General features: G+C 47.5%; 1 protein-coding gene across 4 annotated transcripts in view; it reads right to left on the reverse strand.

Annotated features, from left to right (window-relative positions):
• Nucleotides 1-11,395, reverse strand: part of GRM3 (glutamate metabotropic receptor 3) — a 166,562-nt gene extending 155,167 nt beyond the window's left edge. For 2 of the 4 annotated variants that reach the window (XM_025181676.3, XM_075926193.2), the window contains exon 1: nt 10,351-11,394. Coding sequence is in view for 1 of the 4 variants with exons in the window: in XM_075926200.2 (XP_075782315.2) it covers nt 10,351-10,416 (66 nt within the window). In the remaining 3 variants the exon portion in view is untranslated. Of the gene's footprint in view, nt 1-10,350 lie in introns of all 4 variants that reach the window. The other 2 variants (XM_075926200.2, XM_014570488.4) reach the window with 2 other exon arrangements.
• Between the last annotated feature and the right edge of the window lie 1,340 nt (nt 11,396-12,735).

Genomic DNA, 12,735 nt, shown 5'->3' on the forward strand with positions numbered 1-12,735 from the left:
GCAATGCTGGAGAACTGTAGTGCAGACACTCCAGCAACAGACAGTGTTCTGCCATTGCTGTAGTAAATCCACCTCCTCAAGTGGTGGTAGCTAAGTCAATGGAACAATTCTGTTGATCTTGCCTCTGTGTGATGTAGTTGGCCTGACCAAAGTTTCAGGTCTAAATGAAATACTATATGTAACATATTGGTCCAAAGGTGGGCAATAATTTTTGCTGTGGGGGCACTCCCAGATTTTGGGAAGTGGTAAAGGGCCGCACATTTCTATGGAGGGGGAACAAGGTCTGGGACGGAGGATGGGTGCAGAAGGGAGCTCGGAGCAGGGGACTGAGGTGCAGGAGAAGGTGTGGAGTCTGAGAGGGAGTTTGGGTTAAGGAGGGGGCTGTGACCTGGGGCAGGGGATTGGGGTGCAGAGTCCGGGAAAGGGTATCAGTGCAGGAGAGGATTATGGCCTGGTGGAGGAGTATGGTGGTAGGGCGTGGGTGTAGGGTCTGGGGGTACGTCTACACTACAGCGCTAGTTCGAACTAACTTAGTTCGAATTAGTTAATTCGAACTAAGCTAGTTCGAACTAACGCATCTAGAACTAAAAACTAGTTCGAACTAGCGTTTTGCTAGTTCGAACTAGTAAGTCCACATTGAGTGGACTCTGAACAGGGCTTAAGGATGGCCGGAAGCAGTGCCGGCAGGGCATAAAAGGAGGACTTAGAGCATGGAGATACTGTCTCAGGCTAGCCGAGGGCTGCGCTTAAAGGGTCCCGACCCCCACCCCGGACACACAGTTCTAAGGGGTGCCCCGCTTGCAAAGAAGTTCTGGCTTGGAGTGCCCTGAGTGCCCACACTGGGCACATCACACCACTCGGCCATCAGCCCGGCTGCACTTGCCGCAGGCTGCCATCTGGGGAGAGGGAGTAATTGGGGGGCTGCAGGAGAGCTTCCACCCCCAGAAGCCCGCAGAGCCAGCCCAGTCCTCCCCATCGGGGGCTCGTACCCCATTCCTCCCTCACCTCCTTCCACTTGCCCTTCCCTAGCCCCCCTTCTTATTGATGTACAAAATAAAGATAACGTTTCTTCCAACATTGACTCTGTCTTTATTGAAAAAAACTGGGGGAGACTGGGAAAAGGAGGTGGGAGAGGGGAAGAGAAAGGCTGGGAGAGGGGAGGGCAACTAACATGATCAGGGGTTGGGAACAGGTCCCAGATGAAGAGAGGCTACAGAGACTGGGACTGTTCAGCTTAGAAAAGAGGAGACGGAGGGGGGACAGGATAGAGGTCTCTAAAAGCAGGGGTTGGGTGGAGAGGGTGCATTCAGAAAAGTTCTTCCTGAGTTCCCATAAAGAAGGACTAGAGGACACCAAAGGAAAGGAATGGGTAGCAGGCTTGAAACTAGTAAGAGAAAGTTGTTGTTCTTGACAAAGCAAATAGTTAACCTGTGGAACTCCTTGCTGCAGGAGGCTGTGAAGGCTACAACTAGAACAGAGTTTAAAGGGAAGTGAGATAAAGTGATGGAGGTTGGGTCCATGGAGTCCTATTAGCCAGAGGGTAGGAGTGGTGTCCCTGCCCAAAGTTTGTGGAAGGCTGGAGAGGGATGGCACGAGACAAATGGCTTGGTCATTGTCTTCGGTCCATCCCCTCCAGGGTCCCTAGGGTTGGCCGCTGTTGGCAGACAGGCTACTGGGCTAGATGGACCTTTGGTCTGACCCAGGACGGCCATTGTAAGCTCAGGGCTCAGTGTCGGGGGTCTCAGTGGACCCCCTTGATTTTCATGCACACCTGGTCCTGGGTGGCCAGGCTGGCAGCTCTCCTGCCCTAGACGGCCACTTTCCTGTGCCTAGTGCGGAGATCGTGGACGAGGTCCACGATGTCCGCACTAGCCCAGGAAGGTGCCCGCCTCTTGCGGTCCAGGGCAAGCTCCCGGGAGCCGCCAGCCTGGTCCCGGCAAGAGGGGGTGGGCTGGGGGGCATCGGGTGGGTGGCTCTGTGCCGTGCCAGGTGCAGGGTCTGCTAGCTGGGTGCTGGCAGGCTTGCACCTGGCACGGGCACCGTAGCCAGCCCGTGCCCCTTTAAGGGGTCCGGGGCCGGGAGGGGGGCATAGAGTTTCCCTGGTGTTGGCCAGAGTGGCCACCAGGGAAACCTGGGGAGGGCTAGCCTCCCACTAGTTCGAACTAAAGGGCTACACAGCCCTTAGTTCGAACTAGCTAGTTCGAACTAGGCGTTAGTCCTCGTAAAATGAGGTTTACCTAGTTCGAACTAAGCGCTCCGCTAGTTCGATTCAAATTCGAACTAGCGGAGCGCTAGTGTAGCGCATAGGAAAGTTAGTTCGAACTAACGTCCGTTAGTTCGAACTAACTTTCTAGTGTAGACATACCCTGGGAGAAAGCTGTGACCTGGTGTGAGGGGGAATGCAGAGGGTTTGGATGATGATGTGGGGCAGGATGGTGGCAACCTGGGGAAGGTAGTTGGAGTGCAGGAGAAGCTGGGGTATTAGGTAAGCTCCTCCCAGGCAGAGCCTGCCTCTAAGTGGCTCCTGACCAGCAGCCCAGCGGGACCCTCAGGTAGGTTCCTTACCTTCCACAGCCCCAGATCACTCAAACCAGCTGGCTGCTGGGGTCATGTGCCTCTCTGCGCCATGCCAGTACGAGCTATGAGATTGTGCAGGGGACAGGGGCAGCATGCGAAGCCTCTTCCCTCCTCCTGCATGGGGTGCGAAGGCACCTGGAACAGCCAGCCACATTGTGCAGTGTAGGGCTGCTCCATGTCTGAGGGTGCCAGCGTGGCAGGCCGTGGGTCGGATCGAAAGAGTTGGCAGGTTGGATCCAGCCCATGAACTGTATCTCGCCTGCCTGTATTGGTCCATCATTTGAGTGTGAAATTGCTGACAATTGGAGAATCCTATGGAAAAACAGGACCTTATAATATAAAGCTTCTACTACGCTGGTCAGCTAAAGGTACAACCACTTACTAACATTTCCTGTACTTCCAGGACCCTCTTTCTTCCCCTGAGGTAGTTATCTCACTGGCAAGGCATTTTTACTCCTCCTTCAGTGAGTCTCAGGTCTCTTATTCCCTTCGCCTCTCTCTTCATGCCCTCTACCCAAGCCCCTGCCTCCCTCTCACATGGAATCTTCAGGAATACAACATTCATCCAATAGAAGTAGTGGGGGAAAACAAGCTAGATAGATTTTTAAGGTGGAGCGTGATATGGTTCTGATATATCTGACAGGGTTGCCTGATACAGCAATTTCTTCCACCCCTTGTCTTCCCTTTACTCCTCTCTCTCCTCCCTTTCTCTCTCTCCTTTCCTTCCTTTCAGTCTTTAGTCCTTTCCTCACTTATTTCCTCCTTCATTTCTTGCCCTGAAAATTCCTTCATTCACTTGCTCCTTCTATCATTCTCTGTCTTTACTTTCTCTTCAGGTACAGTCCATATTTACGCAAAATAATATGGTTTCTCTTATCCTGAAAAATCTGCCTGCTTCTCTAACTGTTATCCTATCTGCCTCCGCAGCTCTGCTTCTGAACTGCTTGAACAGATGCTTTCAACAGGAGATCCATTTTTTCTCCCATTAAACCTTTTCTTTAAGCTTTCTTCCTTTGCGGCACTGCAGTCTTGCTTTCATTGTCTTCATGCCACCAATGTTTTTCTCACCCAAGTTTCTAATGAACAAGTCTACAGGTCACTTCTGTGTGCTTTATCCCCTGGATCTATCAGCTGCCTTTGACATTGGTGGTTATTCTCTTACCTTCCCCAGGATTTGGGTTTGCTTGATTCTTCTCTGACATCTCTGGCTACTTTCTCATTATCTCCTTAAGGGTCTCTATCACATTCCTTTTCCCCTTTGTTTTTTTGTTTTTAGACTCTATCCAAGGCTCTCTCCTTTTCTTCCCCTACACTCCTCCTGAGTAATGTAATTGGCTCACACAGGTTTAGCCAAATCAGCTTTTCTGGGCTTTTTTGTAAAAATTCCTATGCACCCATGAACTTTCAATTTTTTCCATTTGCATATCTCTGCACGATCTCCTTTCATGTGGCTCACACCCCTTGAAACTTAGAGAGGTGAAAATCAACCCCCAGAAATTTCTTCCACAAATGTCTCCCTTCCCCCGATTTCTGTCACCATCATCCTTTTCACTGAATAAGATGGTAAGTTTGATGTCATCTTTCCCCCTCTTCTTGTCAAATTTGCTACATCTATACCACCTCCAAAATTCAGGTCTTCTGTGCCAGTGCAATTTTGTGTTTCAATTACTGCACCTTCTCCTCCTTGATTCTTATCTCTTTCCACTTCCATCAATTCAAAATATAGCTACCAAGTCCATCTTCCTTTTCCTGCTGCTCTGACCATGTTTCAGCCATCCTTGCATCTTCTCATTGCTCTTATGCTTACTCCATGTCAAGCTTGGCCTTCTCCTCACATCTTACTCCACTGCCTGACACTCTTTGTGTTTCCTCTCAGGCTTTGTCACTCTTTACCCTACTGTCCTCTTCATCCATTTCGGACTTTCATGCCTATTCCCTTGCCACCCATTTGTACCTGAAATAACCGCCCCATTTCTAGACTTGTTGGTCATTCAGTCCCCTCCAAGAAACCTTGGCAAAAAACTTTATCTGTGAAGTGTTCAAGCTGTGCTGTGCATTCCCTACTCAATGCATATTCCGTCTTGTTTCTCACCATGTTCACTTGTTCATGGAGCCTACGCCCAGCAGAATAAGTGGCAAAACTCCCATTGACTGTACGGTGGTAGATCAGATTCATAGACCCCATTCAGCAAGGTACTTAAGCACATGCCAAACTTTAAGCATGTGAGCGGTCCCAATGAAATCAATGGGCTTACTTTTGTGCTTGAAGCTAAGTACAAGTACTTGGTTGAATCAGGGATTTAGATTATAAGTTCTTCGTTGTGAGTACTTGTTAATGGCATGGCACTAGAATACTACTAGCCATTGCTGTGTACTTGTTATGGTACAATAATGAACATCATAATGATACTGGGATCTGCAACTAAGAACCGACTGTAACATAGAATGATCTGTTTAATTATCCTTTCACTGTTGAGCTTTTATACCATTTTATTCTACAGGTTTTGGGGCCAGATCTTCAGCTGGTATAAATTTGTGTATCTCCATTAATTTCCATGGAGTTATGCTGATTTACACCAGTTGATAACATGGTTCTATATCAATACAGTATGAAGACTACTACCTAAATTTCCATTTAGTGCCATTGTAACTAGGGGGATCAACAGCCTTGCTGGGCCCCCGGGTAAGGCTGAGGGGTTTTTGACTCTGAGCTCCTGGAAAGGGGGGGAGGGGCTCAGGTGGAAAGGGCAGGGATGGGAGGGGGCAGCAGAGCTGTCCCAAGTGCATCATGCCATGACTCCTCCCTCTTAGCCTTGGAACTTTGGCAGCAGTTTAAAGGTCTGGGTGCTCTGAGCCTTTTTTAATAGCCAGGCCGGGGCAGCTGTCCCTTTAGCTCCCACATCGGCAGGCATAATTATAGCTTAATGCATAATGGTAAAAGCATGGTTTCAGTTATATCATTTTAGTTTCACAGTGGCAATTATGAAGATAAAAGGAATATTGGGATAGATCAGTGATAGGCAACATAGGGTAGTGAGTAGGTCATATGAGTGGCCCTCACTATGGATCCAGAGGGAGTGCATGGTTCTTACAGTCAATGTGGTGTACAGTCAGCACACACCTCACTTATTGTCCCTTACTTTACATGCGTGTCACTTTAGTAATACTGATAGGGAAAAACCTACTCGGATGGATACCAGCAGAATCTGGCAGTCCTGTGCATGGGCAACAGTAAACAAAATATCTCACGGGCCACACATAGAGCCCTGCATGCAGCTCTGTGTGACACAGGTTTCCTACCACTAGGACAGATCCTCAGCTGGTATAAACTGATGTAGCTCCATTGACTTTAATGCCTCTGATTTCAGTGGATCTGTACTGAATTATACCGATGGATGAGTTGGTCCACTGAGGTCACACACAGCTTGGAACTACAGATTATCTTCCTTGTAGCATTTGTGGAACACTGAAAATTCCTACATTGAAATACTGAAAACCCCTGCATAAAATATCCCTGGCAACAGCTTTAAGATGTTGTCCATTGGATTCTAAGCATACCAAAGGAGGCAGCAGTAGCCTTGCCTCTGAGGTGGCAGAAGCTGAAACACTTCTGTGGGTAATTGCTTTTTTGTCCGTATCAATGGAAATAGCTCCTACACACTTGCACTAAAGTTGTTCCCAACCTAGAGCTGGGTATTACAGAGCTTGTGAGAAAATCTTACCTTTTGTCCTGCCAGCTCAACTATTCAAATAAAGAAACGGTATGAAATGAAAAGATGTGTTTTACGCCAGACCTTCGGTTGCTGGGCCCCATTCCTTTCCACCGGTTTAGGGCTAAGCACAGATGGATAACATAGGCTAGTGAGTGGGCTGCATGAGTGGCCCTCCTTCATCTCAGTGGATCGCAAAACTGTGGTAACCAAGATGGTCTCCCGGGATAGGACAGTTTTGCTAATTGCTTGCGAACCTAGAATTTGTGGGGGGTTCCAATTGAACTGTAGCAGCCCTTGGATGTGAAGGGAGTGCATGGCTCTTACAGTCAATGTTGTATGCAATCAGCACGTACCTCACTTCGCATGACCTTGCTTCATGTGCGTGGCACTTCAGTAGTACCGGTAGGAAAAAAAAATACATGGATGGAAACCAGCAGAATCTGTCATGAGCAACAGTAAACAAAATCTCTCGTGGGCCACACACAGAACCCCAATGAACCCAAATGTGGCCCGTGAGCCGCAGGTTGTCCATGATTGGGCTAGAGCATCACGCTGCAATCTTCCCTGTATAAGGGGTAGCACTATCCCAGGAGCAGGGCAGGAAAGAGCCTCAGAGTGTCACACAATCTCCCTGGCTCCCAATTTGTTCCAAGGGGGAAATGGGTACAGAGAAGTTATAGATTACTTCCTCCTCTGTACTCTGGATACACTGGTGGGATGAATGGAAACAAAGCCCAGCCCATTCCTGAATAGTAGTCATGGAGAGGCTGCATGTGCAGCCCATTCAGAGGAGCACCTTATGCTTCCATATTTCCCTGCATATGGCAAGGGACAATTTTACCCTTAATGTCTGAACAAGAATGGGTCTGGATCACTTCATGGTAATCATCTGGCTAAAGCCATCACTGCTCAGAAAGAGAAACCAGTTAATACTACATGGGTGCGTCTAGACTGGCAAGATTTTGCGCAAAAGCACTTGCTCTTGCGCAAAAACTTGCCAGCTGTCTACACTGGCCACTTGAATTTGTGCAAGAGCACTGACTTTGTAATGCACAAAATCAGTGCTTCTTGCACAAATACTTTCACGCTCCCGCTCGGGAAAAATCCCTCTTGCGCAAGAATACTTGCACAAGAGGGCCAGTGTAGACAGGGAAGAACTGTTTTGCGCAAAAAATCCCCGATGGCTAAAATGGCGATTGGGGCTTTCTTGCGCAAAATCGCGTCTAGACTGGCCACGGATGCTTTTGCGCAAAAGCATCCGTGCCAATCTAGACGCGCTTTTGCGGAAATACTTTTAACGGAAAAACTTTTCAGTTAAAAGTATTTCCGCAAAATCATGCCAGTCTAGACGCAGCCCATGGGTGTGAACACCTCAGTGCAGTTCTCATTATATATGTTTATACACAAACAGTAGCATTCTATTATCCTGTGCGGTGCCATGCAGTATCAATAAATTGCTGTGCAGCTTCTTAAGCTTGTCAGTGGATAGGTGCTTTATAAAGAAAATTATTAATTATTATTTTACTGTAAGGAGAGACAAGGCATTGAAATTCTGTTCTTTAATGAAGATTTCATAGACAGTAATACAGTACCCTTACTATGGGTTTTCTGAACCATCCCATAGAATGTAATAGAGAATGATCCTTCCTGCAACAGAATATTCAACAAATGTACAGCAACAATATATAAAATATTCAACAAATGTACAGCAACAATCTCCTGCTCTGCTAGAAGCTACAGGCTTGATTCTAAACTCACATAAAGCATGTGCCGAGTTGGTGTAAATTGGTGTGGTTCAACTGAACTCAATCACACCAGCTGAGGCTCTGGCCCATTGATGTCAAACAAATTATTCCTTATTTACATAAGTGCAAATCAGATCAGAATTAAGATCCATAGGGTCTTAGAGTAATTTGTACAGCACATTATTAGTTGCAATGATATTAAATCTATAGACTTTTCCCCTGGGCCTATATTGGTTTTACAGAATATCTGTACAAATTTTCCCTTCAATACCAAGATGTAAGACTGCATCTTCCCTTCTAAATTAAATTCCACTTAACCAGAACAGACCATTGTATGGCTGAGTATGTTTCTTTTGCTTTGGTGTTCCAGCTTACTTTCAGAACTTGCTCCAGCACATATTATCTAAGTATAAAGACTCAAAAAAGGTCCAGAGAAAAACTTGATCCCTGCACCTTGCCACAGATTCACTCTTTGAATGGTAGAGTTCTGTTACATTTATGGCAACATTTACTTAAAAAATCATTATTTACAGAGGAGTATAACTAAGCCATCAATAAAAACTACTTAGACAAAACAAAAAGCAATTAAAAACAGTCTCTCCACACAGGAACAAGATTTATATTTTAATGTATTCAATAAAATAGTGATTTTGGTTATTTTTAAGTACACAGTAGGGCTGTGGGTATTGGTGAGTATTATTTACTTAATGTTGATTGTCATTCTTTTACAATCAGTTAATCATAGAAACAATTAGGTTTTTGGATGCTACTAATAGGTATGTTTTGGAGGGAGAGGGACAATGTGTTATTTCACAGTGGACCATGACTATTTATATTAATATTCTCAGTAATCAATTCATTAAGAGAGATTCACGTGGATCATTGATCTATCTTGTAAGATAAAAGGCACTATATAAAAGTAAGATTACTGTCCCCAATTTGGAAAAAAAATGCTTTAATTTGTATTTTCACAATTGCAACCCTTTTTAGTGTACATTAGCTTTTCAAATGATTGAATGCATCAAAATATATAGTTAAATAGACTTGGCTTGGAAGCATAAGGCAAACGTGTCCAGAAATGTATAGTCATTGATCTAAAATATGTATTTTATCAGGTAGAATATACATGTTTCAAATTGTTTTCAATCAGATTTAATGAACCTGAGACATGTATGGACACAAACTTAAATATTTGCTAGTCTGTATCTTAAGCGATTTGGTTTCACAACCTTCCCAGGGTGATTTTTAAAAATGAACTAATTATTTATAATACTTTTTACATCAACTTCTGCACAGTGACATAAACTGTGAAGTAGCAGCGAAAAGTTAAAACCAGCAGTTTATCCTTAACTCAGACCAGAGGAGAGTCAAGAGTGAATACTGCATTTTTGTATTTTGCTGGAATCAAAATGAAATTTGGAGATTTTTTAAAAAGTAAAAAATTTGGAGGTATTTTTAAAAAATTATGTAATTAAAGCTTTAGGATAACCTGGAAAAATCTTTCAGACTCATAAAGACATACACTGTCTCTGGCTTTTACACCTATACATATACATATATATGTATATGCATAAAAACATTCCTATTCAGCTAGTTGTAAAAATACTTATATACACACCCCTGGATAGATATATACACATATGGAGAGGCACATATATGGACACAAGCACACGTGGGTAAAGACACAAACACCTATGGACACACACACACACACACACACACACACACACACAGCTAAGACACATTTACTCACACACAGAGATCTGTGCACTCATGGCTGGATATAGGCACCTGCAAGCTTAGGGTCTTGGGAAGAGACAGATCCCCGCAGACATGGAGCAGTGAAGCCCTAGCAATGAGCTGCGCCGCCCAAATCTGTGCCCGCCGGAAAGGAGCATGCGGCGAGCTAGGGGCCGGCTAACAGCTCTCAGGCCACCTTGTCACTGACCTGCCGCGCTTGAGAACCCAAAGGACCCCTCCCCCCGCGCACCTCTGGGCACATCTGGCTGCCGCCGCTTCGCACGAGGTGAGCCCAGGAGCCGGTTTCGCTTCCCGCCGCCGGGTCCCACAGAGGCACCGTGCGGCGGCGCGGTGAGTGGCGATGGGTTTGCAAAGCGGGGAGGGGGGCGAGAAAGCCCCAGGGTGCGGGAGCTCGCGGGGAGGGGGGACCCCGCACCCACCGGTCCTTTGCAGCAGAGGGGGGCATTGCAACCCTGCAAAACCCGCCCGCCGGCCCACCCTGGCCTCTCTAAGGCAAATATACAGCGATCCCCCCCCCCCCGCCCCCAGTTGCAAACTTGCCGCGGGCGCCTTACCGTGCGGGGCTGGCAGTCCGGCGCGGGGCTGCTCCTGGGCTCCGGCTCTGGATCGCTCCCTCTCATTTGCCCTTTCAGATCCACGAGGGAGTTCGCACCCCCCGCAAGGTCCGAACTTGTGCGGGGAGAGGCGAGCCTGGAGCGAGTCCCGCTGGCAGTGCATCAAGGCCTCTTGTGCGGCGGGAGGGGTGGGGAGAGCTGCGTCCACCAGTTAACTCCCGCTTCCCTTCCCCTCACTTCTCCTGAGCTCGCTTCCCGTGCACCGGCCCAACTTGGGCTCGCCTTGGCCAGGCAGCGGGCAGCGGGGGATCCCTGCCGCGGAGCCGCATCATCTTCGTCCCCCTCCTTCCAGCCGCTCTGCTGGGGGGAGTTTGGTGCAGAGCCTTAAATTGCCAGCCGGGCTGGGGCTGTCAAGAGAAGGCAGGCGAGGGGGGCAGATTCTGCAGGCTACCTGGTCGCAGCACGCGACAGATCCGCTGTCCGGGCGTGTGTGTGTGTGTGTAAGGGGGGGGGGGGCGGTATTTCTGTAGGGCTAACTTTGAAGCTGGCTCTTGCTGTCGGCACGGCCTGGGGCTGGGACTGGCCAGTCCTCGCCAGCAGGAGCCTCCCGCGCTCCCATGCCGCTAGGTGCCTGCAGGAGCCGCGCGCTGAGCACTGCGATTCGCGGCTGGTCTCCCCACCGCTTTTTACCTGCACTCGCAGCCCGGGCAAGAACAGGAGACGCTGCTATCGCTTAGCAACCCCCATCAATCTTCCTGGGAGGCCCCCTCCTAAAAAGTTCTGATTGGAGGAGGGAGGAGGGGAGCCACGCCCCTTCGAGGATGCGCTGGATGCTGCCTCTGTCTTTGTGCATTTTTTTTTTTTTTTGCCTCCTCACCAATTCAGGAGAGATGCAGGTGGAGAGATTCCAAGAAGGGCTAGAATGCAGAGCCAGGTCAGTCTGCTTGGTCGCCTCTGCTCCTTGTCTGCTGCTTTCTCTCTCACAGCTACTTCGAAAAATCTCCTTTTGTGCTCTCTCTGAAGAAAAACACCACCCCAGCCCCCCAACTCTCTCATACAGCAGCAAAGAGGAAAAACAGACGCCGGGAAAACAAGCCAGAATGCAGCAAAGACCTGAAGCCAGGAAGGCAAAATAAAGAAATAATTTAGAATTTGTAAAGCTGTATTTTCAAATAATCCAGTTTAAAGCTTTTCAAAATGTGGCTTGATATGATTACCAGCCCCTCCACACCCCCAAACATCAGAGGGCAGCTAAAACCAGGCAATGGCTTTAAAGGGAAACAATTAAACATCTTGGGATGAATGAACCATAAGGGTTAATGGGTGCAAATCCATCGACTCCTGCTGGGATGAGTTGCAACAAGGCTGCCAAGCAGCTGTATGGAGGATGGCAGTGTGATTTACTGCTCCTGCTCCATTGCCCGGTGCTGTCATTGAGTAAAAGCTGGCTGAAATAACAACTCCGGACATCTCCATCATAAGTCTGGCTGAGTTATTTTGTAAGTTTTCTAGTTCCTCCTTGTTCACGGCATAGGTGCTGCAACTAGAGATGTGGGGGGTACTGAAGCACCCCCTCTGGCTTCCATTGCACACAAGCTTTCCACTTTGGCTCATTGGCACTCAGCACCCCACTATAAAAGTGGTTCCTCCAGCACTCCTGGTTAACAGGAAACTTCTGGCCATTAATTCCCTTAACTAACCTCACAAACACAGCATACATTATTTATTCCCTCCTCCAGTTTAAGTCAGGCCTGTCCTATCCTCCCCTCAGCATGTGTGATGTAGGAGTCTGGAGAAGGTGAAGGAAGACACTGGAGCATCATGGTCATAAGCCTCAAAAAAGGGACTGGGCAGTGAGCCCTTATGTTGCTCAAAGCTGCCATGATTCCCATGACCAGTTAAGTCAATTTAAGAAATAACCCTATTCCTGGTCTTTAATATTTAAGGTTACTGACTATTGGCTTACTTTTGTGATTCAGGCCCTGTGTTTAGTCTGCTTGGCCAGTTTTTACAGGAATTCTGTTCTTGGGTGCCAGTGGTGTTTGCTGAGATGTGCCTGTGGAATTATTTCATTGCAGCCATCAGTGAAGCAAAGAGCAAACCTCTGCTTGCAGTATTTTAATCCCTACTGTTCTCCTCTGGCTTACACTGCTGTACTTTAGGTGTAGCTCCGGGGGAGTAAAGGCACTTCCACCAAACTGAAACAGGGGAGAGGAAATCAGCTCCCCAGTACTTTAAATCATAACATTGTAAAATAGAGAACCAAGCCGTGTTCATCTTGCTCGTGCCAGGGAAGTCTGGCTGTCAGCTAGGAATAGGGAGGATACAATTCTGCACTGACTCGCACTTTGAGTGGTCAGTGTTCAAAGTGAGTGTGAATATTAC

The sequence above is a fragment of the Pelodiscus sinensis genome, chromosome 1, assembly GCF_052426305.1.
Source record: "Pelodiscus sinensis isolate ZL-2025 chromosome 1, ASM5242630v1, whole genome shotgun sequence".
NCBI lineage: Eukaryota > Metazoa > Chordata > Testudines > Trionychidae > Pelodiscus > Pelodiscus sinensis.